This window comes from Erigeron canadensis, chromosome 9 (genome assembly GCF_010389155.1).
Source record: "Erigeron canadensis isolate Cc75 chromosome 9, C_canadensis_v1, whole genome shotgun sequence".
NCBI classification, from domain to species: Eukaryota; Viridiplantae; Streptophyta; class Magnoliopsida; order Asterales; family Asteraceae; genus Erigeron; species Erigeron canadensis.
In genome coordinates, this window is record NC_057769.1 from 26,362,623 (window position 1) to 26,388,323 (window position 25,701).

The window sequence follows — 25,701 nt, forward strand, 5'->3', positions numbered from 1 at the left end:
ATATATATATATATATATATATATATATATATATACGAGCATGGTACCCGCGTAATGCGGCGGTGGTGGTGGGAAAGGCGGTCTAGTGGTGTCGGTGATGATACCATTGGTGGTGGTGGCAGTGTCAAGTGATGTAGGTTAATGTAATTGTGATAGTGGAAATTTTTAAAAGATAAGGGCTTAAAGTATTAATTATTAGAATAAAGGTTTATAGTGTAAATTAATTCATTAAGGGCAAATTTGGTATTTTATAAAAAACTCTTTCCATAGTGGGTATTTATTAAGGGTAATTTAGTAATTCCGTATGTAACTATTGTGTAACTATTTCTAAAAATGGGGGGTGTGATAATTTTTATAAAGAAGTATAGATATCACTAAAAAAAACTAATTTAATAAAACAAATAAATTAAAAAGACACGTGCTGATCAAAGATTTTGTCACGTGTCGTCTCAAGAATATCTCAATCCTGTTTTAGTTTATTGGTAAAGTGGGGGAAAAAGAATATGAGGGTGTTAGACATCTAATTTGGGTGAAAAAGCTATCGCATTACCATTTTTTAAAACCATAAAATACTTGGAGCCTAAAAATTTATTGAAAATATTTAAAAATTAGCATTTGAGGGGGTTTTTTTTTACCAAAATTGGGTGCATAACACCCATATACTCACTTTTTCTATATATATTTCGGAGGAAAAAAAAGGGTGACACACATCACAAGTCCCTCACCCTTCCAATATGTCCCATCCCCCTCTTTTGGATATCATATTGGGGTGTGACATGACGACATATAAAGCAAGTTTCTTCCGCCCAAGATGCCTCACTCTCCGAGCCTTATGATTATAGTTAATGTGTATTGAATACTTGTAATATTTATTATTAAATTAATGTGTATAGAATACTTGTATATTTATCATTAAATTGAAGGGGTTGATTTTTTGATATAAAAAGTACTTATGCACGTTAAGTGCAACTTTGAAAATCGTATTTATCATTTTTATAAAACTAGCACGGTGCTCGCGTAATGCGGCGGCGGTGGTCATGACGGCGGTTTGGTGGTGTCGACGACATGTGATAAATGTACGACTATTGGCAGTGGTGGTGGTGGTGTTGTCGAGTGGTGTATGTTAATGTAAATGTACTTGATGGAGACGTAATTGATCTAAATGGGTAGTAAAGAAATAATAAAAAATAAAAGACTAATAGTGTAAGTTATTTCATTAAGGGTATAATAGTCATTTCACATATCTCTTTTTTCTAACTTTTCAACAAGGGTAAATAATTTTTATATAGTAGTATAGATTTATTTATAAAAGAAGTTTAAATATTTCAGTCATTATACATCACGTGTGTTAATTTTATTTGAATTAATAGTATAATAGTTAATCAATCCGAGCATTTTAATTAAAACTTCAAAACCGAAAAAAATATATAAAAATGGTATGTAAATTTTGTTACTGAAATATTATAGTTTGATATGAACATAATGAATCAACTAATACAATGATAAATAATATAAGAATACATATTTCGTTAATCTATAAACCCTTATAAAACATATTGAAGTTCTATTGAAGGTAATTTAAGCATTTTTTTTCAATATTCTCATATTGCCCAGAATTCACACATAACTTCTAATTCTATATCTCTAAATAAAATCAGACAAACACCCTACCATAATCTAACACACAGTAACTTCTTTCTCTCATTTTTATTTGTACATACGCATATCAATTCCCCCCCCCCCCCCCCCACACACACATCATTTTGTTTTATCATCACCGTTTGACCGTCGTAACGGGCGAACACTAACTCTCGTAAAATATAAAAAGACATTTAGTAGAAAATTTATATAAAAAAAAATTCAAATAAAAAACTTAGGAATTTTAAATAAGCATTAAATAGGGTTTTTTTAAATATGACATAATAAATGAAAAAAAAAATTTTTTAAATAATATGTGATTTGACACATTATAATCTTTTTAAAATTACTTTTAAAAAACAATCCTTGTTTATAAAGATTTGTATCAGGGACGAAAATTTTTAAATTTTTAAGAATTTTGAAATTTTGTTCACGCCCTTCTAAAAAAACGAAAAGAAAAAAATTCTATGAGCTTAAAAATGAAACACTTCCTTTAGGGTTTATAAGGTTTATATCCATATATAACAAAAAGAATCCCTATTTATATACTTTATAATAAATAATTGATTGAAATGATATAAACCCTGTTTTTAATAATGGTCATGGCAATGCGTTGTAAATATCCAGCAGGTAAAACATCATTCAAAGGTTGTGTTAAATATGTACAAACAATGTCCCAAAAACCAATTCCAGATTCCTTAAAGAAAGTTGTCCCTGATTCAAACCCAGTAACAACTCAAGATGTTAATCGCTTGTATGATTTTTTTGCCAGAAGGTATATAAGTTTCTTTCTTTCTTTCCTTTTAGTATTATAATATATATTCATATATGTATCTGTATCCAATATTTGTTTTGCAGTAAAAAGCTTGTTGTTTTGACTGGGGCAGGGGTAAGCACAGAGTGTGGAATTCCTGATTATCGAAGGTATACAATTCTGTATCCAATTTAGTTTATTTCTTATTTTATTTATGAACGGGTTCGTTTAGGTTATGTTTTTATGTGTTAACTGATCGAACGGGTAAAATATGGAAGAGAAAAAGGGTTGGATCCTGGAAATGTATCCAACTATAGTCTGAATTTAAGTATTTGTTATTATATATGTATCGGGTGTATAATTTTTCCATAACTTGACATCTATGTAAATGGGCTATCCATATAAGTTCCCACGTCTTTAAAACTAGACACACGTCATTTGTTTACACCTCGTTTAAGATGTTAGATACATAAAATAGTGGCGATATTTGGAAATTTGATAGACGCAAAGGATGAATTTTTGAAGTATGTTACACTAGATTTGCGGTTATGGTTGTATCCATTTCTAAGCACTTAACCTAAATACAGTCTGAAAGAAAAAAAATCGTAAAATAAGGCATGTCAAATGTGTGGAACGGGTTGAAAGTCATCTGATGTGTTTTTAGTATGTAAATTGTCTTAAATCGTTTTAATTTTAATATTCAGATAATTGCCAAAGTATTATAATTTTTGTAATTATGTCTGATACACTTTTATATTCTAAATTTGGAAATATATGTATTTCGGGTCAATCCATCATGGCAGGCATGCAAAAACATACCCATTATGATGACCGTTAACCAACCCACCTGGCCTGTTCATTTTGCCACCTTGAATATTAATTTGTATTCATAAATGGCAGACCCCCTGCTGATTTTGTGTTTGGGCAGTATCTGATTTAGAGACAAATTTGTTTATCCCTTGTTATAGCATTCATCTCTTATGTAGTATGATTCTGACACCATCTAACTTTTTTCCTTCTTCCTTCTCCTATAAGTGCAGCCCCCATGGAGCTTACAGTACTGGTTACAAGCCAATGCAACATCAGGTAATCTAATGGTATTAAGTTGCATTTTTCTAGCTATTGATTGTTCATCTATTTTCAAAACTTGAAAGTAGGCAATTCTTCATTTATTGCTCTGCTGTATCTGCTATATGTTGTGCAGGACTTTATTTCTTCTGGTCAAGTACGGAACCGGTATTGGGTTAAGAGTTATCCATTATGGATGAAGTTCCATGAAGCTAAACCTGGTCCTGCTCATACTGCATTAGCATCTCTAGAAAAAGCCAACAGAATAAGCTTTATGATTACACAAAACATTGATAGGTCACCTTAATCTCTTGATAACTGATTATAAATTGTTTCGTTGAGATTAAATCGTTTTTTATGTTTCAGATTGCACCATCTCGCTGGTAGCAACCCACTTGAGCTACACGGGACAGTGCATTTCGTCACTTGTTTGGATTGTGGTTTTTCGTTTCCACGGGAGTCATTTCAAGATATAGTGAGGTTACTAAATCCAAAGGTCAAAAACATTCAAACTATTGATTGTTATATATTTCGTTTCTTAGTAACTTTTGTATCTGGCAACATAAAAGCTGAGGTCATGGATCCTACCCATGCCCCTTTAACTCTAGTGTTACGTGATTCATCTTCTCTCATTTTGACCGTGGGCTGGTCATTAAGGGAACGATATGGACTGGTTATCCATTTTAGTAACTTTTGTATGTACCTACCTTTTTTCGAGTTACAAATTCTCGCTATTTCAGCATGAGAATAAAGAATATGTAACTTTGATCTACTAACAAGGTTTATCGTAGCTTTTTATTTTTATCTTTATGCTATACGTATTGAGATTTTTTTTGTTTAATGCAGTGGACTGCAGCAATAGAAAGTCTGGATTCTGGCAGCAATCCGGATCAAAGCTCTGGGATGAAGCGGAGGCCTAATGGTGATATTGAAGTTGATGAAAGTTTCTGGGACGATTTGAATGTACCCACTTGCTCAAAATGTGATGGAGTACTAAAGCCTGATGTAAGCTAATTCCATTATAAAAATCATCTCCATTTTCATGATATATAACTGTGTTGATTTTCTCTGTTTTGAAGGTTGTATTTTTTGGTGATAATATACCCATGGATAAAGTTGATATGGCTATGGACGCTGCTGAAGGATGTGATGCTTTCCTTGTTCTTGGTTCGTCGCTGGAGACCATGCTTCCAACCTATCTTGTCCAGTAAAAATCTTGGTGTTCATTGCTTGTAGCTCTAATCCAACTTTTTGGGACCCCCGCTATTCTATTTTGTTGTCATTTATCGGTAGATCTTATGTGGTTTGTACAGAATGGCTCATGAGGCTGGTGCTTCTACAGCAATCATAAATATAGGCAAGACCCCAGTTGATGAATTTGTAAATTTGAAGATCAACGCAAGGCTAGGAGAGGTCTGTTCTATAGCAATCATCTTAGTTTAAGTTTTGCTTTTACATAATTCCTTCTGATTGTGCTTTATTTTCAATGCAGATACTACCACAACTGCTCAAAACTGACTTGCTCGGCGTTCCTGCTAGCTGAGACTTTATATGCATCACATTGACTTTATCATCTTCTCTTAACAGGTTCTTGCAGATACTTAAAATTTCTAGTTAAGGGCACACGGTATTTGCTTCTCGTATTCATAAGATATCGTGTATATTCGGGATCTTACTATTGCCTTAACGTTATGTAAGGTATTTGTTTCTCTTGTTCATGTGTTTGACCATATGTGAGCAAAAGTAAATAATTTTGATCGTTCGTTGAACACTTGAAGCTGAATTTTGTATTTTAAACTTTAGAAATCATTATTATTAAACATTTCACACCTCCCGTTTTTGGAAAGTGTTACACAATAGTTATATATATAAAAAAAAAAATACTAAATTGCTCCTAATAAACTATGGAAAGAGTTTTTATAGATTACCAAAATTTGCCTTTAATAAATTAATCTTTTTAAGTCCTTATCTTGTAAAATATTTCACTATCACTTTTACATCAACATATACCACCTGACATCGCCACCACCAACAACAGTTTATCACCGCTAGACCGCCAATCTCTACTGCTGTCGCATTGCGCGGGTACAATGCTAGTATTACTTGATAAAAAAAAAAAACATGCCCCTTGTTCAAAGTTACACAAGGGATTCGTCTAAATTACCCCCCCCCCCTACCCCACAAAAAAAAATTCTTCCCATTTCATTTACAGTCATTCACACACGTAACCCTCTCTTAATATCTTTTTTTTTTCTCCATCTTTTATTTGTTTCCTGTTAATGATATTCGTTGTAACGTGCGGGTACCATGCTAGTTAGTATACATTGATTGAGAAATTTATCTATCAACTAGTATGTTAGGCATGTCTTATTAATAGATTTAAAAACAAGGACATTCTACCTTTCCGGCCACTAAAATCATTCTTATCAAACATTGGTGGTCTGATGCATAGATTGAAACATTTTAAACGGAAAGTTAAAGAAAAATAGGATCAAGTTATGTATATTACAAAACCCATGCTATGATACCACTTATAGGTCTCAAAGGAAATAACATGAAAGGTTTAAATTATAGAGTTGTAGAGGGGAAAGGGTGAGTACAACTTATCACCTTTTTACATATTTAAAATAATTTTTAAACAAATATTCAGTCCAAGTCAACATAATTATGACCGTGAAGAGTAACTAACATAATATTAACGACAATAAAGTAAAGTGTCGGCAGTAAAGTAAAGTGTCATTCATGAAAACAAAGTTATATTTTTTCAACTAATTTTTTTATGCATTAATAAAAAAAAAATTACAAGTAGTTGTGAAATAGAATCGCTAATGTAATCTAACTACTTTGTTGAATAATAAGTTACAACTGTGATTACTAATTCTATTAGACTAAACTCAGTATATGAACACAATACGGACCCAAGTTATAGCTCTAATCGTTGTGAGAATTAGTAAGTAATGGGTGCACACATCTTTGAGACACCAAGGCAGGTTTATATAGGCACCAACCATGCCTTAGATATCGTCCATTTTCTTCCATGTGTCTTGATCCAATGGCTTCTACAAGATCGGTACTAGATCATGGTGACATTATCCTTGTTCATTAAATGCTTTCCAATGTGATCGTGTAGCCACATTTTAATAAACACCTCATAAAATGTCTACAATCACCAACTGAAAATGGATATGTACCTTTTGATTCTTATCCATTGAAGTGATAGTTAACCAGAGTTGATTAATACAACAATAGAGCACTTGTAAAACTCTAAGGTGTCTGTGTTCTGCTAAGATGACTGTAAGAATCAAGTTGACTTCCACTAATCAGCTTAACCTTCTAATTTTGATCAGCATCTTTGACTTCTTTGACTTTGACCATCTTCCAAGTATACAACTAAAGATGTTCAAGCTCACTCAGCTAGATCAACCCCACTCATCTCAAAAACAAAGACTTGAGTAATTCTCAAAGTTATTTGTCATCTCCCAATCCAGAGCTTGACTCTAACACACAATAAAACTCATCAATCCCAAAATCATCTCTCGTCCCCCGTCTATGCCTAAGAGGTACATGATGGATGATCCCCAATGTAAACCTAAACGTCTTCTGTTTAAGGACGATGAATGTGTGGTGGTGAAAACCAGAGGATCATAAAGGAAAATGGAGGAGATATAAGTGAAAGCGTTGTTAGAGTGGGAGTTTAAATTGAAGGTGATCGATGAAAGCAAAGATTAAGAAGAAGGAAGTTATCAACATTGTTGTAGGATATGAAAGGAAAAATGTTCAACTTTTTTAATACAAAATCATAAGAACGTTACACAAATTAATATCATTAATAATTTTAATCCAAATCCTTATGTCATTTGTTAATTTTGTGCACAAAGTTTTTAATCCAATTAAAAAAACTCTTTTATACACCCTGTGTATAAAAAAGTTTTACGTATAGTTTATATGGGGGATTCCATATTTTGTGGAGACAACATGACCTTTTTGGAATTGGCTATCGTCAATTATCAAATGAAATGTTAGATTGGTTTACAAAAGTTGACATGAATACATTTATAGTAGCAACTGTGGAGTGAAGAGAAAAGCGTCAAGGACTTGTAAATTTTGTATCGTGAATCGGGCGAGTCACAAGAACACGTCTCTTTTATTGATATACGGAGAAGTAAAAGGAGGATGATAAAGTAAACAAAGTACCCGAGACATACCGTTTTTTTTTTATCTGAAAAAACACGCCTCTTTGATTATATACAAAGGAGGAGGATAATTAAGTAGAAGATAATGTATTGAGGGTTAATTTTTGAATAATGATTGATTAAATACTTTATCCTCTATTTTGTTATCCTCCTTCTCCTTCTCTACATATAATTAAAGAGACTTGTTTTTTCAGATCCAAAACAAAATATATGTCTTGAGTTGTTTGTTTACTTTATTATCCTCTTTCTCCTTGCTTTATATCAATAGAAGGGACGTGTTTTTGTGAATCCGGATACCATTACCTTCCTTTCACATTTTTCTCTTGACTCCATAAGCAGCTACTACTTTAAAAGCATCCATGCCAACTTTCGTAAATCAATCACCATTCATTCTGATAATTGACTGTAGTCAATTTCAAAAAGGCCATTTTGTCTCCTCAAAATGTGTAAACTATACATAAATCATTTTTTACATACAAAATGTAAAAAATTAAGCTTTTTTTTATATGCAAAGTATATAAAATTTTTTTTAATTGAATTGAAAAAATCATGCAGCAATTTAACAAACCTCATAAGGATTTGGTTTAATTGGGTTTGGGATTTTTTTTTTACTTTTTCTTTAAGGGGGGTTGTTTTTTAGAGATACAAGTTATCTTTTGGATATTTATTACTATAGTGAACCATTCATATTATCGTGTAAAAATAATGTTCTATTGTCAAAGATATAAATGATCTTTTTAATTTTGTTAAAATATGAATGATCTTTTTAACTTAGTTTGATTGTACTTATTGCAAAATGAGTATTTTAAGTATATTATCATTGATATTAGTTTGTGTAAAGGTTTTATGATTTTGTATTAAAAAGGTGAAACAATTTCCCTTTTCATATCTTTCATCATCAATACTTCTCCTTCTTCTTCCCCTTCATCACCTTCCATTTGAACTCCTTCTCTTACAAAGCTTTCATTTCATCTCCCCCAATTTCTTTTCATTATCCTCGAGTTTTTCACCACCACATCGTCCTTATAGAGAAGATATCTAGGTCTATATAGGGGATCATCGGTCATCCTCCCCTTTGGATTAGAGGGACAAAACGAGGATATGATATTATCATATGGGATAGGGAGAATAATGATGAAGTAGTGGTGGTGTCCGTGTGCGGGGGAGAAAGAGGGGTGCTAAATCCGTTGTTATTTTTTAAAGAGGGAAGAGAGATGATTTTGATGGTGGTGGTAGGGGTTATGTGTAACACCCCGGGCTAGAACCCGAAATATCACTGAAATTATATAGCACACAGTGGAATTATCGTAGAATATAAACTATATGAAAATAAAGGATTCGGTGAATCCAAGTCAACATTTAAAGTGCAAAATACAAAGTAAACATGAAGTCACGAACGAGAAGTAAAACGAGTCATTACAACTAATTTCATAGGTACAAAAACATAAACCTAATTGGACAACGAATCACGGATCCATGGGTGTCCCAATCCAAGCTCTAGTAGAAACGACAAGTAGCCAATCAATACTCCAACTTCACATGAATACCTGAAAAGTGCACTAAACAAAGTCAACACTAGGTTGGTGAGTTCGTAGTGATGGTTCACAAGGAGCCATCGACAATAATCACAATACATAAAAAGAAGATTAAGCATACAAGTAGCCTTCACGTACCACACTATCAACCCATCAAGATTTCACGATATAACAAGCGTGTAATGGTAAACACTCACAATATCAATGCCAAATAGGAATCATATACATGTCAAAGTCAAATGCGTATGATATGCATGCCAATGTCGTGATGCGTATGATATGCATGTCAATGTCCCAAGTACTCGTAGAGTGGCCTTACGGTTCAACAACCTGTCTTTAGAACCATTACTTGTAGAGTGGCCTTATGGTTCAACAACCTGCCTTTAGAACCATTCGTGGCCTTACGGTTCAACAACCTGCCTTTAGAACCATCAACAACCAACCGAAACCATGCGTACATACACTTAGGAGGATTCTACTTCCAACGAGTTCTCGTTGCTTATATATAGGGTCACCCGCAACCTTCCCACCACATACCAAACTCTTTGAAAGTATAACCGACATCCATGTATGCACAACTATCCTAATAACTACTATAATCCAATCATATGCATAATCAATCAATCAATTCATCAAACAATCCATCGATCAATCCATAATTCAATCAACGTTCAACACACACAATTTAATCATAACTAGTGCAAATAGATAAATTAGAACCATCAAACCATCAATAAATCAATCAAACAATAAACATGTATGGGTGCACTTTCCAGCCCGAATCTCAAGCGAGTAGGGAACTACGGAACTCACCTTGGCTTCCAAGCTACGATAAAGAGTTAACAAAGAGTTATAAACGCTCAACAACCGCTACGAGTCCGCAACCTAGCAATAAATATCATATTATCATCAAAGTCAACTTCTATGATCCTAAACAAGTTGGTTTGGTAAGATTAAGGTCGAGTCACAACTCTTAGACGTCTAACCGCTTTCCCGAGTAAGTACAAGACACATTCGACTCGACATTTTTAAAAATGGAGGAAGATTCATGAAAAATGAATGTTACTACAAGAAAGTAGACTCTTATACGATTCCAACGATAGGTCATATGACTCGATTGGACTTACGGATCAAAAGTTATAAGTATATTTGTTTATATAGTTTTGGTTAAAATCTCAAAAGAGCTAAATCATTCTTTATTTAAATTTACTAAGCATTTTACATAAAAATCAAAGGGTCAAAATTTGCGGATGTTACATTATGACAAGGGAAGAGATTTGGAGGTAAATGATGATTTTTGATTTGTTGCCGGAGGTGGGGTTTTTTTTTGCCCTTCTTCACGATCGATTGGGGGCTTGTTTTGATTGTGATTTGATTTTGAGTTTATGGTCCCATATAGGTTTGAACTATGTATATATAAAAAGGATGGAATAATATTTTCGAGACCACCAATTCTAACAAATCATCAAGATGTAACGTGGTTGAGGGGCTCCCCTACACACACCTTCTTTTTAACTTGGTCCCAAAATTAACACTAAACAAGTCCGAACTAATTGAATACTTGTGTCCCAAATTTCAAGAATATTAATGTCATATAATGTGATAATAGACACACATCTATCTAACTTAAGTGGGTTAGAATATCACAGCAAACAAGAATACAATAGGCGATGAGATGTTGGTAGAGCTGACATAAAAGGTTGAGATAGAAATTGAGAAAGGTCGAGACTTAATAACTGATATTGGTAGGTGATTGATAAATGGGAAGAGGATCTCAAGAGATAGAGGCAAGAGAGAATGGAGTACGAGGATGCAATATATATGAAAAGGAAATTAGGATTTAATATTTTAAGTATATACTAGTTGTCACCAACTATCGGATCTTAGAAGAAAGAGAAAGAGAGCAGCAGTGATGTCTTCCAGCGGTGGTGGGTGGTGAGGGTGGCGAGTCACAGTGTTGAGGTGGTGGCTTGCAGTAGTGGTTGGGAAAAAGGTTGGCGGTTATGAAAGTAAAAAAGAGCATTGTTGTTTAGGTTTGCAAGGGGATGGAAAAAAATTTTTGTTTGTTTTTTTAGGGACAGAGATGTATATATGCAAACATGAATCTAGGATTGTGTAAGAGAGTTGTAGGAGTAGATGTTTCCTTTTTAATTGATTATAATTAAATATTAGGGTGTAGGGAGTGGAGCTCAGTTTAGTTTGCTTGAAACCGCAATAACACACCGCTATCTCTTGTTCGGTTTCCTTGTGGTCTTGGTTGCCAACGGTTTGTGGAACCGAGTGAGGAGATGGAGGAAAGTGGTCGGCCTACACACACACACACATCAATACATATCTATATACCAACTAAAGGGTAGATACCGAACTAAACCATTAACTAAGTTCATCATGAACTAAACCACTATAGTGTTTGGCTATACCATTTTTTTCATTATAATTCTCATAATATGACTTCTAAGTTCATATACTAGCCAAACACCAATTTTATGAAATTCCAACTATGGAGTTCTTCATCATTAACTTATTTTCTCAATCATATTATCAATTTCTATATCAAAATTCATTAGGGTTTTATTTAAACCCTAAACCCATAAAACCCCCAAACTATAAAATTAAGAATTTAAATAGTTCAACAATTAGAGTGAATTTCTTACCTCCAAGAAAAGAAATAATAAGAAGCAAATTGAAATCCCAATTTCTTCCTTTTCTTCTTGTAATTTCGACCCACACCAAACCAAAGATTAAAACCCTCAAATTATTTCTTTGTTAATTGAGTTATAGGGAAATTTAGAAGGAAAAATTTCACTATTATTGCTAGATGAAATTTTGAAGAATCAAGAAGGTTTTTATGGAAGAATTTAGAAGAGAATTAAGAAAAGAAAAGAAAAGATGGAATTAGGAATAATCAAGAAAAGTGGCTGGCTTCTTTTCTCCATGCCACGTTTTCTTCCAAATAAAATGGGTATTATACCCGCTAACCATTAAAGTTACAACTAATTTAACCCATTTTCTCAAAACAAAATACTAGGAAACTAATTAAATGTTAAAACTATACAAAAAATAAATTTTCTATTACCTTAAAATAGTGGGGTGTTACAATAACACGATCTGTTTAGCTCATTTGGATCTAGATAAACATAATCAACTTATATGCATGGCTTTCAATCAGGTCGTTGTGGCTCGATTCAAGTCAGTCCGGATCGGGTTAGCAGGTTGAAAATATTTGACCCTAACCTAATCCATTAAATATTTCACAATTTTAACCCGACCCCAACTAAGTCAATTTAGGTAGACATTTTAGTGCATGGGTCAAATAATTATAATGTTAATGATTTCAAATCCTTAGCCGTACGGGATCCACCTCGGATTTAAAAATTCGTCGAAAGTATATCGAATGACATCTCTAATGAAAGAACGTGAAACTTTAAGAACATCCATATAATTTTTTAAGGTTAATCGATGTACGGTTTTTGAGATAAAATATTTTGAATGAATAAATGATTTATGGAGGAGAGAAAAAAAATGGTTGGTTGAGATTTGAGGAGAGATAAATGGTATTATAGTTATTTTTAGTAAATATAGAATAGATAGGATGAATATTTTGAGGAAGTACTTAAAATCAATATTGAAAAATTAAGTTCAATGTTGAAAATCTAGAAGCTTTTTGCTTTATAATATAGTTTAATTATAATTTTTTTAATTATAACTGTTTGCGGCTATCAATGGACTTTATTCAGTGTAAGGAATACGATAGAAAATGCCTCTTTAATCGTCTATGAGTTGGTAAGTTGTTGATTTTCGATAACCGTATTTCATGGATTTCCAATACGTTTAAGATTCCTTAAGCATTCAGACTTCTAATGATAGCTTCACATTGGTTACTTATGATGTGGCAAAAGTAATACCAGTAAGTTGGAAGAATTTGGCAAACAGTCAAAAACATTAAAAAAATGTCATGTTACCGACCATATTCTCGGTCTTATTTTTTCTTCTTTTTTTTATCAGAATATGTTATATATCACAATAGTAATACAGTGATTTAAATCAAGTGATCGGAGTTTTATGCATTTCAATACACATTACTACCTTAGGACGACCGTCGATCGGCTACCCATAGTGTATGACTGTATGTAGCCAAAGTTTATTAACTTACACATTCATTTACGCATTGATATATACATTAACATTGACATAGGCGATTAATAAGTGAAGTCATCATATGACATTTCCCAAAACTACTAACAATAAATCAACTATACTTTTTGGTTATTCAAAGGAGTTTTGAAATGGAAAAATTGAAGTTAAAAAGTAAAAACCTTAAGGCAATAGGCGAGTTAGGCAAAATGTCAAAATAGGCAATTTTCTATAAACGGATCTGAAATTCTGAATATGTACCTCAATACACGGCTAACATAGCTCAAATAGTATTACAAGTTTTCATTTAATAATAAGCGATGTAGGGCAAAGGCAAGAATTGTTTTCTCTCCTAAATTGTAACTTTTCCAGCAATGTAAGGAAATGCAAGAGTTGTTGCCTAAGGAGATAAAAGCGGTACTTTTGGAGACCATGGTGCCATTTACCGAATTGTGTTGTAGTTAAATCCACATTAACATTGTTAGGGTTTTTTTTTTGTTCATTTTTCATTTAACCATTGAATAAAATCCACTTTTCAGTCAGATAAGTTTATATTTTTTTTTCATTGATGCAATCATACAAATGCAACGGAATTAGCATGGACGTAGTAATGCCAATTTTACTTCCCTGTTGTTTTAAAATTTGAACCAAAGTTTTCGCTTTACATAGGAGTATAGGACACGAACCTCCCGGCGTAACGCGCGGGTAATGAGGCTAGTTTTAAAAAAATACAAATTATAATACTTGTGTAATATAGTAGCAAAATTGTCATTTTATACTCTAAATAATTTTTATGTATATAAAGAGTATAAATTATAAACTTTATAAATAATTTTGTTGTAAAACTTCTTGCAATTTATTATAACACCATCAGAAATTAAAACAAAAGCTATAAATTATGTGGTTTTTTTTTTTTTTAACATACGTGTTTTATGTCTACTTATCCTATCAGACGAGTACTAATTAAAAAATAGCTGGTGGAAAAAGTAACAACGTGGAAATATCACAAAATAACAACAAAATAATACAATGAAGAACCCACACAACCAAACAAAACCACTTAAAAAATATCGACTAACGACATTGTTTTGCTGTTAAACACAAATCCCTCCGGACAAGAAGTGTTTGTAACATGGCGATGCGTGTTTCACCCCATTCCTTTTTTCCGGTAATTTCATTTCTTTCTCTCTGTTTTTTTTTTTAACCTCCTTATTCACTAATATATATATGTGATATAATCATGAACTGTTTTTATTTTATGTAAATTTGTTGTTAATTAGTTTTTGAGTTTGATAAGATGCTGATATGTTAATTGAATTCAGATTACATTTTTTTTTTTTTAATATCATTTTGTTTGTTTATTCTTAAACATAAATGGGGTGATTAGGTGGTGTTTGGTTTAAGCCGTATTTCCTTATCGACTTATCGACTTTTTTTCAAAAAGGACAATTCGACTTATGACTTTATATATAAAACCCAAATGTCAGATCTTTCTAGTTCCACCGTGGATTAAGCATATCGAATTGATTTGTCAAATCATGTAAATTATCGTTCAAGTTTGTTTGTGCTGCCCGTGTTCTCTGTGCATTTGAACTTTTGGGTTTGATCATTGAATTTCGAAACCCCGACAAATTTAGCATTTAGGCATTTGTGATAAAGTTTTAACTTTGAACTCCTTGAGTGACTTGACATTTCGGTCATTTTCCAATTTGAAATGCAGTCTTTCAGTAATGCAAGGGAAGTTATTGCACATTTTATGACAGGCAAGTATTTAATGAATAATTGATTCCGTTCTTTTCTTTCGTTTGTTAGAAATGCTTGTGAATATCTCAATTTGTATTATAGTTTTCTATGTCTATCATCTTTGAAGGGAACAGATGTTGTTCATACAGCTACCAAACATTGTAAATTTCATGGGAAAACAACAGCATTATCCTTTAGAGGTTCTGTTAGATATATGCAGACTGTGTGTCGTATATCAGCTCCTGGCACCACTTGGGAAGGAGCTAGTAATCCACCTTCAGTTCCTTTAAAAGACAGAAAAGTGGTCCCTGAATCAGACCCACCAAGCACTAGAGATGTTAATCTTTTGTACGAATTTTTCGATAAAAGGTAAAATTGTATGCTATCAGGCTTTGATATTGAATCTCAAGTGTCAAATTCTTAAGGCTCCCAATTTTGTTCAGTACAAAACTTGTTGCGTTGACTGGAGCTGGGATAAGCACAGAATGCGGTATTCCCGATTACAGAAGGTAATTTCAATTAATTTCTATATTGTTTTTCGATTGATTCATACACTATGTTCACCGATATTGTATCACAAAATAAGCCTAATGTGTATGAAATCGGGTAACACACCAGCAGCTTTTTAAGAGGTTTCAAGGATTCTTGAAACAACTTTTGACAGAATTTTGATTTTAGCATGAATTGTATATGAATGGTTTTTAATCTGTTGATAAACTATAAGTTAACTACTCCAGTAATTCAGAATCAAGATAAATCATGCAATTGGAATTAGAGAAAATTTCATTACATCACCCTGTGGTTTGTCATATTATCATTTTTTTACCCTGTGTTTTTTTTTTATTATTAGATCACCCTAAAGTAACTTTTTGTATTAATACATCACCCTCCGTCAACACGTCGTTTGTCTCCCTCCGTTACCACCCTCACGTGCATACCACGTGAGGGTATTTTAGTCTTTATACCTATAAACATCTAATGTGTTCTTCTTCCTTTAGCTGCTTATTTCTGCTATATCTATGTACCTCTTTATAACTTAGAGAATATAATCATCATCATTAATATCAAAAACATCACACCAAAAGTATAATATAGTATATCGTTATAAAATTGTTCTCTTTGCTGCTGTGCTACCCAAACTCGTCGCCCCCTTTTACCCCAAAAACCCATTTACCCCAAAAACTAAAATCCCACAAACATAAAACAAGAATATAAATTCAAAGATAAACAAAAGAAAATATATTCATACACTCCGATCTCTTTCCTACTGCTGGCCCACGATTATTATGTCAAAAAAAAAAACCATCACCACCATCACTCTTGCTTTATTAAGTACTAGATCTATTCTTGTGATTAGATTTTGAGGCTTTTACTTTTGATGTTTTGATATACATAGAGATAGATATAGATAGGTATAGAATACGAGATGATGATGGCGGTGGTGGATCACCAAACCAGGTAGCTCCGGCGGTGGAAAGAGATTTCCGTTAACTGTGGTCGAGGGTAGCTCCGGTGATGGCGGTTGGTAAACTTAATAAGGAAGATCTAAGGTGGGTTCGGTGACGGTGGAGGTGGTTTGGTCTCTGGTGACAGAATTGTACGGTGCTCCGGCGGCAGACGTGGTGGCCGGCCGGAGTTCTTCAAAGTTGTTGATGTGTGTATGTTTTAAATCCACCATAAACTTTCTTCTATTTTGTTGTGATTTTTCGGATTTTAGAAACTTTTTGGGAAGAATTGTTTTATAGATTTTGATGATGTGTGTATCACATCTCATGGGTTTTTAATCTGATCATAGTTTGTGGGAAGAAAAAGATTTGTGTTATTTATGTATAAAACCCTAATTTTATGTGATGAGGATGAAGAAAATATTTGGGGAAAATGTTTTGATCTATTATTGTGAATAGGGTGGGTAAAAATGTGTTATAAGGATAAATTTAGATTGAAATGTACAATAAGACCCTCACGTGGTATGCACGTGAGGGGGGTTAACGGTGCACGATAAACGTCCGTTAAAGAGAGGGGTCTGTAGTGAAGTAAAAGATCACCTTAGGGTGATCTAATGATAAAAAAAATGCACAAGGTAAAAAAATGATAATATGACAAACCACATGGTGATATAATGAAATTTTCTCTTGGAATTATATGTCTAAACTGTTGCTCAAAACCTGACATTCAACTATTGGTTGTGTACTTGTATAGCTTTTTCCAATCATATTCTTTAAAAGTGGCAATTTTGACCCATTTACATGTAAATGTGTCAAATTGGGTTCTTTTGCTATCATAATAGCTTGAAAAAAAAGGCTTGTGTCAACCGGCTTTAATATTGACCAATATGTATTTTTGGGGAATAAAACCTCATAATATACTTTATTTAGATAATTTAGGTTATGTTTGATGTAATTAAACTTTTGTAACCTTCATGATTAAATTAATTTATATTTTGATAATATTAGTACACACTATTGGAAACTAAGTGTTTCTGATCAACCCAACCTGACCCGGCTGATACAAAAGCTTACCTGCTTTTGCTTTACACCCAACTGACCTGACCCATCCATTTGCTACCTATTTTCTTGGTTCATGAAGGGATACACATCTTTGTTTAGCAATTAGCCACTGCTGATAATCTGCATGTGTTTGCTCAATACCTGATTCAGAGACTAGTTATTGTTATAGATGTGTTAATTTCAGTCAATCTCAAGTAATAACAGCTTTCATTTTTTTCCTTCTCCTTTTCCATGTAATTGCAGCCCAAATGGAGCTTACAGTACTGGTTTCAAGCCGATTACTCATCAGGTATTTTAAGGGAAACTAGTTGCTACTTGTTTCAATTTTATATGTTGATTATTGATCTAACTTTATGCATAAATTACCTTACGATGCTTCGCCATCTTAAATGTAGTTTTCCATTTCATCATTTGTTTCAAAATGTGGTCAAATATTAGTTTGATGGGTTGCGGTATTCGATAAAAGTGTTTGATGAATCCTTCATTTGTAGTTCTCTTGTATCTTTTTTACACGCACAGCAATTTACCCGTTCTAGTCGTGCACGAAGGCGGTATTGGGCAAGAAGTTATGCAGGATGGAGGAAGTTTAATGAAGCTAAGCCTAGTCCAGCTCATACTGCATTAGCATCTTTAGAGAAAGCCAACCGAATTAGTTTTATGATTACACAAAATGTAGACAGGTCAGCTTTGTTCTCCCAAAGAAATCTGATTCTAAACTGTTGTACGAAGATTAAATATCAGTTTCGTGTCACAGGTTGCACCATCGTGCTGGTAGCAGCCCCCTTGAATTACACGGGACTGTCTATATCGTTGCCTGTGTGGATTGTGGGTTTTCTTTTCCACGAGAATCATTTCAAGACCAATTGAAATCCTTAAATCCAAAGGTCAAACGCATTCAAACTATTACTCGCTATCTATTTTTGTTTCTAGGTAACAATTGGACAAACCACAATATTCTATTATATGATGGACACATCTCAAGCTTAAAAGTCTCACTATTTTTGCATCATGACTTCGAAATTCTTTCCTACATAAGCTTTATCATAGCTTGTCTCCTTTTCTGTTTATATTGTTATATGTATTGAGGTACAATTGTTTAGTGCAGTGGGCAGCGGCTATAGAAAATCTGGCTTATGACAGCAATTCAGATAAGAGTTTCGGGATGAAGCAGAGACCTGATGGTGATATTGAAATTGATGAAAAATTCTGGGAAGAAGATTTCAACATACCGACATGCTCAAAATGTAATGGAGTACTTAAACCCGATGTAAGCCAATTCCCTTGATTAGTAGCATCTCCATCATTATAATAAACGAGTAGATATCCTACAACCTTTATAGTTTATATATAAGCTATTATTACAGTGTCTTATCAGAGTAATGTTTGTCTGTTTGGAAGGTTGTGTTTTTTGGTGATAACGTACCAAAAGATAGAGCTAATATGGCAATGGAAGCTGCTAAAGGTTGTGATGCTTTCTTAGTTCTTGGTTCATCAGTCATGACCATGTCTGCTTTCCGACTGGTTAGGTATAAATCTTTGTTTCTGTTCCGTGTAATTCTGCGTGCCAATTTCTCTTACCCCAAAGTAGTGATTTTCTATTCATGTGTTTTTGTTTTGTTGCGTGTAATTGAGAAATCTTGATTGATTTGTACAGAGCAGCTCATGAGGCTGGTGCTGCAACAGCAATTATAAATATAGGTGAGACTCGGGCTGATGATATCGCAGATTTGAAAATCAATGCACGGCTAGGAGAGGTCTGCTCTACAACCACCATCATAATACAAGTTTTGCATTTACATGAATCCTGATTGTAGTTCATCTGTAATGTAGATTTTACCACGGCTGCTAAACACTGGCTCGCTTTGTGTTCCTGCCATCCGAGACACTGTACAGGGCAACAAATACTAAGACATTAGTTCTGGGCTGGAACCTAAATTAGTCAATTTATGATATTGACTCCATCACAGCTCTTCTCAGGTTGCTGCATATATTGAGATCGTACAGTTGGCTTGACGATATGGTACAAAGTATTTGTTGTTCATATATTTGACCATACGTGAACCAAAATAAAAGGTTTTGGTTCTTGTTGTTTGTTTATGTTTTTTTAAATTTGTATTCTAGTTCAACATGCTACAATAAATTAGCCTTAGTATAAGCACCATGTAAAAATGTATCATTTATATTATATGATATCTAAACAAATTAATGTATGAATAGTTCTATGGATTATTTAACATATATCAAATGATTGGATTGATCATATTTTGCACTTCAATTATACTACAGAAGGGAGTCGTTTGAGCAACTACAGTATTAAGTTAGCCTTTACATTATCCCGCTTAATGTGTGTGTGTGAGTGTGTCGTTGCAATTTGTTATCAACGCTTTGCTATTATTGCAAAAAAAAAAAAAAAAAAAAAAAAAAAAATGTTGAATGCACTTGCGTTTTGATGATGAAAAACTATGTGGACAACTACAAGAATGCAGATGAACACTCCATCATACATATGAAATCGAGCATTCTCCACTCTTAAATCAAAGTGTTTTTAATATATATTAATAACAAAGTTAGCTCTTGCATAGTTGCATTACTCATTACTCTCTTCTGTAACTGATATCATCACTAGATATCAAATATCAAACACCATTCGCGTATAGAAATCTCAATATTGACAAAAGAGAGTTACTCTAAATGTCAATCTATTAATCAGAAGTCCAATTTTTCAATTTAGGTTTCATACTCAGAAGTTTACATTACAATCAGAAGCCAATTTGTTCAAGTTAGGCTTTATGCTTGTCACACCCAACCAAGGCAGAATAAAAGAATGGTGACTTCTTGACATTATAATCATCGCCCGGTCTCCTCTTTGCCCAGGCCTAAAGCGGCGACATGAAGGCTGTAGCAGCAATATATGTCGCCCCTATAAGTCCCTCCTAGTAACAATTTTCATGGTCACAATAGAAACCGGCAATAGCATAAGCCGTTGTGGTCACGATGTCATACTTTGTACGTACACATGTTCCTTAGAAAGAAAATATGAAATTGAAAACACTGAGTAATTTTTTTTCGTTTAAGTTTGATAAACAATCCTATCTTCACAATTTATATACCACATTTTCTCTAGATGATACACTTTCATCACAACCACCACAAAACCCACCACAGCTTCTCCATCTCCTCCTCATCCTTAGTTGTTCTATTTTTGTAATTATGTATATAAATACACGTTCCAGAGTCGATCCATTCTCTTATGATGCTAGCTACACAAAAAATTTCGGTACTAAAACAACATGATGAGGCCATACAGATACATGTGAGTTGGGTTACATGAACCTTTTCACTACTAAACCGCAAGAAATTTTGCGAATTGTGAGAGCATCAAATATGATCCAGACATTAAAAATAAGTACATCAGCAAACAAGAGCGTTCAGTAAAGGAGTGAATCAAGTCAATTTTTTCGAAAATATTGCTTATCTAGCATGCATTTTGAATAGAAACATAATTCAAATTCATATTGATCCTTCTATTGATAGAATTTCTACAATTTTCAACTGGTTGAATGTCTGAATCGAACAGCCTGCGGCTTCCAAATAACTTATTGCTGGTTGCTCATCCAAATTCATGCCCGGAAGCCCCTACATTATAGAATATAGATATATAATGACATTGCATTGGCATCCAACTTTATAAGCATAATATAAGATAAAAAACTAAGTTTAACACCCTTTACCAACTGCAATTTCAGCACAGAAAGTCGTTCTAGATTGAGTGAGTTCTGAAGCATCCACAGTAAACCTTGAAGTTGATCCAAATCACCTAATTTAATATCTATAAAGCACCAATGCCTTAATCTATTAGCCACATCTGGAAGCCACCTCGGAACCTATTCTGCAATAAAAGGCTATGAAGTGAAAGTGAGATTTCAACTTGCCAAAAGAACATGCGAAAAGTACTTTGGTTTAAAAAGGTAGATTGAACCCTTTGAACTCTATTTGAAGAAGATCAAGGGTTGCACAGTTAGTATATTAAGTTATATATTACACCTCAATAAAATTACCGCTGATTTGCAACATTCGAGTTTTGGTCAATTTCTTACAATGCGCGACTAGCGCTGCTCGTGGAAAACTTTGTATTGATTTCAGGTCACATATAAAGACATCACTGAGGTGTTTACTGTGCGACAACTGAAGCAATGTGGCATCAGGGAGAGTGAAAATAGTCAAATATCGCAAATTTGAAGCCTGGAGATTGAAATTGTGTACATTTCTGCATCTAATCAACGTCAAAGTTTTAAGCTGTGGTAAGTTAACGAGTTTTCCATACAAGGTTGCTCCGAATTCAACATTGGAGAGACTAAGAGCTTTGAGATAGAGATATCTTTGTAAATCAAGAGGTGAATTTAAGATACAGGGTGTTTGGAGATGCAGCTTCCTCAAATTTAGACAACAATACACAAAAGATGGATAACTTCGATCTAAACTTCTATTGACGGGTTTTCCTTCAATCAAATTTTGTAGTATGGGAGACTTGATGTTGAAACTGTGAATATTGATGCATTTATGAACGGTCAGATTTTTAACTTGTGGTAAGGTGATCATAGTTTTATATAACTTGTCCCCAAAATCAACTTCTGTAAGAAATAGATCTTCCATAAAAATAAATCCTTGAAACTCAGGTGGCGGCTTTAAGATACACTTCTCAAGTTGTAAGTTCCTCAATTCTGTACACAAATACATATAAGATGGAAGGTGATACCGTCGATTTGAATTAGTAAGAACGAGTTCCCTTACACCGTTTCTTGACAGATGTAAAATCCATTGATCAACTTCTTGGAAGCTACCAAGAAGCATATCGGGTACATGGAGATTTAACGTCAAGATAGCACCTTTATGAAGGTTCAAGATTTGGTTTGTGATTGTTATAAACCCATTAGGATCAAAAGCTCCATTTTTGGTGAACTTTTCGGAAAATTGCTTATCAAGAACCAGTTTTGTCATTGTGGTCCATTTGTATCTCCAGTATTTTGATAGAATGTTTGTCCTTATCGCATCTTGAACCGGAAGCTTCTCCAGGATGGAGTCAATCAAGTTCTCTGGCAGGTTACTGATTCTATCTTCTTCTGCAGGATTTCTAAACCCCCTCTTAGTAGTGTTAGCTGTCATTAGATTCAAGAAAACAAATAATTCGTTATTTGAGAGATAATAATGAAATTTATCAGTTTTACTGGAGCTTTGTAAGTTTCACTTGATCAAGCCAAGTCCACTTTATATAATGCCAAGATCAAACTCATAAACGTCGATGCTCAAAACTCAACTCAAACCCGTTCAAGCTTTATTCAAAGTTAAGACTTGACTTGATCATATAATTAATCGGCTGTTTAGAGCTTGCCCTGGACTTGATTATGAGTATTATCACTCTACTACATACTTTCAAGTCTGTCTTGACACAACTCGAACAAATACTTCTACATTCATTCAATTTTGGGTGGGGAAAGCAATAACTTTTGTTCCAGTTTTGTATTGTTTCAAGAAAAAAAAAATAATTCTATGAATCGAAACTGGACCAATATGTAATATTAAGACATTGTTACTTTGAATCTTAAATGAAGTCTAGACCTGTGAAGTTTAAATACGCGGGTTCGATCAGGGTGCCCAGATCATGTGAGACTTACAGGATGGAGGTATTTAACGGCATAATATGGCTCATACGGGTAGGTCAATGGGTATCCAATTGTGGTACCAGGGTGTTCCCATTACCCTTTTTTTAATGTAAATTCGTTCTGAAATACTATGTTTTTATTATTACCCAGAATTAAATTATTACTAGCAAGTAACAATAAATAAACATCAAAAGTTTTAATCAAGAATCAATTTACTAAGAATATATATAGAGATTTATCAAGTAGAAACTTACCCATCAAGAATTAGTATTTGATCTTCGTAGGCAATGTAACCTCTTTATTTTTGTTAATATTATATATATATGTTTATGTTTATTGATTGATAGTTTGATATAAAAGCAAACTTCGACTACAGTCTACAGGTTCAATCGAAGGGGCTCGCATGTATCATACTTATAATAGAACCCAAAGAAACAGGGTTTGGGGTTTTTGTGTCCGTCTGTCATATGTTTTGAGTGACAAGAAGTAAAAAATTTTCAAATATATACTAGTAACGGGCCGTCCAAGATGGCCCAACTACCTTTATTTGATTTTTGGGCTTTTTGTATTTTCTTTATTTTATATTTTTTAATTATTATATATAAATATATGTATTTGGTAAGATAAACTTTTTATTATGGTTATACTATTGGCATATACAACAAATCTTATCATTTCATTATATATACTAAAATACAATTGACCTAACCTCAATGGATTAAGCACAGACATCAATTTCTCAAAATTTAACACATGTCTAAATTAATTTACACTTTTTGGTTTTCAATCAGCAAGTTACACTTTAACCCAATTTAAAAATAATTAATATTTTATAATATAGTGTCAGATTAAAACGAATTAACTTGTATCAATATTTGATTTTATATTATTAATTGTAATCCAACTAATTGTAATATTATTGTTATTAGTATTTGTAATAAGCCTATAATTAGGATACTCATTGTTGTTATTAGTAATTGCTCCAGTGCGGCACGAAGTCGATGATGCCGAGTCGGCTCCTATGTCGTTAGCTATGCCCGGTTTGGTCCCTCGGCACAGTGCAGGTTCCGTAGCGCGTCATGAGCACCAGGCTAAGGGGAGATTAGGTGAAATAGTTCTCCAAAGTTTGTTTGTTCATAGATGCAACGTGATTATAGTAGTCAAAATAATGTGCCAGCCATGCGATTCGAATCAACTTTTTACTGGAGGGAAGGCTTCGAAAAAGCATAGAGCGTGCAGGCTCAGTTCTCGCGCTCCTCACATCCGCGAAGTTGAGGCAGGAGAAAAAGCATAACTCCCTGGTCTCATAGGTTACCTTTCGATCTTCCTCATCTAGGATACAGATTCTTCTAGAATCTTTTATAAACTGAACTCTATAAATAAAACCACAACACACGAAATTATTGAAAACCCAACGTACCAACTACTACGTTTATTGTTTGTAACAACCATGGCTCATAAAATTAAAATTACTTTTTTTTTGCAAGATATCAATGTAATAAGAGTTAAGATATTCGGTAAGAGTTTGTATAAAAGAAATAATGCAACACCATTCAGCCTTAATATGATTTAGCATTCAGTAACTACATTTGAATATCTCAATTTCATTATAAATATATTCTTACATTTAACTATAAATAATTTTTTTGTTCCCTAAACTCTAAAGGATATGAATGGCTTTTTTGCCTAATTTTTTTTTTCCGAATATTTAGTCGGTATGCAACATCAGTAGATATTGACCATGGGCCATTACAAGTATACGGAGGAAAAAACTCCAAGATTTGCCATCCCTAAGGATTGAACTCAAGACCTTGGGTAAAACCTGGGATGCCTATGACCAGTTGGACTAGTTATCATTGGCTGCTTTTTTGGCCTAATGACAAGGTAAAAACGGCGAATGATATCCATAATGTCCCACATTGATTTAGGCCAAAAACATGAGATTGCGATAGATGAGTGTTTTTGTCAATACCATGGTGTCCTAATCCACCTTCATGAACCTCCCTGATCAATGAAATATGAATGCTATCTTTAGATATACACAGTTAATGATTCTTTAAAAGGAAGCCATATTAAATGTGGTATTCACCAATCACCAACAGCATGTTGTTGACAGTATAAGATCAGCTCACCAACAGCATACTACATTTTTATCTAGTACTTTTGGAACATGACTTTTAAGATGACTTGTATCGCCCTATATATAAGCATGTGATCCGTCCACAACATCGTAGATATCATCCGGTCTACTCTCTTTGACCAGGCCTAAAGCGACGACATGAGGGCTATAGCAGCTACATATGTAGGCTATATAGGTCCCTGTCCTGTGTAGCAAATTTAAACCCACAATATCATACTTTGTACGTACAGAGCACATGTTTTTCTAAAAAAGATCGAATTTAAAAGAAAAGATGAAATTGAAAACACTGGGATTTTTTATGTTTAATTTTTTGAAGTTTGATATGCAAT

At 33.5% G+C, this 25,701-nt stretch overlaps 3 protein-coding genes across 6 annotated transcripts; 2 read left to right on the forward strand and 1 right to left on the reverse strand.

Annotated features, from left to right (window-relative positions):
• The first annotated feature begins 2,158 nt into the window (after nt 1-2,158).
• Nucleotides 2,159-5,287, forward strand: LOC122582243 (NAD-dependent protein deacylase SRT2-like). 3 transcript variants are annotated; one of them, XR_006321139.1, is made up of 9 exons: nt 2,160-2,413; nt 2,497-2,562; nt 3,433-3,478; nt 3,597-3,757; nt 3,827-3,956; nt 4,307-4,465; nt 4,540-4,627; nt 4,774-4,873; nt 4,953-5,287. XR_006321139.1 is itself a non-coding variant. In XM_043754608.1 (9 exons), exons 1-9 carry the CDS (start codon nt 2,235-2,237, stop codon nt 5,001-5,003), a joined length of 1,020 nt encoding a protein of 339 aa, XP_043610543.1. In that variant the 5' UTR covers nt 2,169-2,234; the 3' UTR covers nt 5,004-5,287. The 3 variants fall into 3 exon arrangements, 2 of the variants coding, with proteins under 2 accessions (XP_043610544.1, XP_043610543.1); XM_043754608.1 differs by having other exon boundaries at nt 2,169-2,413; nt 4,540-4,667; XM_043754609.1 differs by lacking the exon at nt 4,953-5,287 and having other exon boundaries at nt 2,159-2,413; nt 4,540-4,679; nt 4,774-4,866.
• Nucleotides 5,288-14,328: 9,041 nt separating this feature from the next.
• On the forward strand, nt 14,329-19,834 carry LOC122581636 (NAD-dependent protein deacylase SRT2-like). 2 transcript variants are annotated; one of them, XM_043753879.1, is made up of 11 exons: nt 14,329-14,490; nt 15,043-15,085; nt 15,200-15,434; nt 15,509-15,574; nt 17,816-17,861; nt 18,092-18,252; nt 18,327-18,456; nt 18,678-18,839; nt 18,971-19,098; nt 19,227-19,326; nt 19,403-19,834. In XM_043753879.1, the coding sequence occupies exons 1-11, from the start codon at nt 14,455-14,457 to the stop codon at nt 19,478-19,480; spliced, it is 1,185 nt and encodes a 394-aa protein (XP_043609814.1). In that variant the 5' UTR covers nt 14,329-14,454; the 3' UTR covers nt 19,481-19,834. The 2 variants fall into 2 exon arrangements, with proteins under 2 accessions (XP_043609814.1, XP_043609816.1); XM_043753881.1 differs by having other exon boundaries at nt 15,215-15,434.
• A 1,248-nt stretch (nt 19,835-21,082) lies between these two features.
• On the reverse strand, nt 21,083-22,735 carry LOC122583429 (F-box/FBD/LRR-repeat protein At2g04230-like). Its single transcript, XM_043755832.1, has 3 exons — nt 21,748-22,735; nt 21,304-21,401; nt 21,083-21,208 (listed from the first exon to the last, which is right to left on the reverse strand). The coding sequence occupies exons 1-3, from the start codon at nt 22,733-22,735 to the stop codon at nt 21,083-21,085; spliced, it is 1,212 nt and encodes a 403-aa protein (XP_043611767.1).
• Nucleotides 22,736-25,701: the final 2,966 nt, after the last annotated feature.

Excerpts from the sequence above, each read along its gene's own strand:
- LOC122582243 (XM_043754608.1), top strand. The coding sequence starts at position 2,235 with ATGGTCATGGCAATGCGTTGTAAATATCCAGCAGGTAAAACATCATTC. Across the intron at positions 3,758-3,826 it reads ATTACACAAAACATTGATAG|ATTGCACCATCTCGCTGGTA; the intron begins GTCACCTTAATC and ends TTTATGTTTCAG. Across the intron at positions 4,668-4,773 it reads CTTCCAACCTATCTTGTCCA|AATGGCTCATGAGGCTGGTG; the intron begins GTAAAAATCTTG and ends TGGTTTGTACAG.
- LOC122581636 (XM_043753879.1), top strand. The coding sequence starts at position 14,455 with ATGGCGATGCGTGTTTCACCCCATTCCTTTTTTCCG. Across the intron at positions 15,086-15,199 it reads TATTGCACATTTTATGACAG|ATGTTGTTCATACAGCTACC; the intron begins GCAAGTATTTAA and ends TGAAGGGAACAG. Across the intron at positions 15,575-17,815 it reads GGTATTCCCGATTACAGAAG|CCCAAATGGAGCTTACAGTA; the intron begins GTAATTTCAATT and ends ATGTAATTGCAG.
- LOC122583429 (XM_043755832.1), bottom strand. The coding sequence starts at position 22,735 with ATGACAGCTAACACTACTAAGAGGGGGTTTAGAAATCCTGCAGAAGAA. Across the intron at positions 21,402-21,747 it reads ATTGCTTCAGTTGTCGCACA|ATATTAAATTAGGTGATTTG; the intron begins GTAAACACCTCA and ends GGTGCTTTATAG. Across the intron at positions 21,209-21,303 it reads CTGTGCTGAAATTGCAGTTG|GGGCTTCCGGGCATGAATTT; the intron begins GTAAAGGGTGTT and ends TCTATAATGTAG.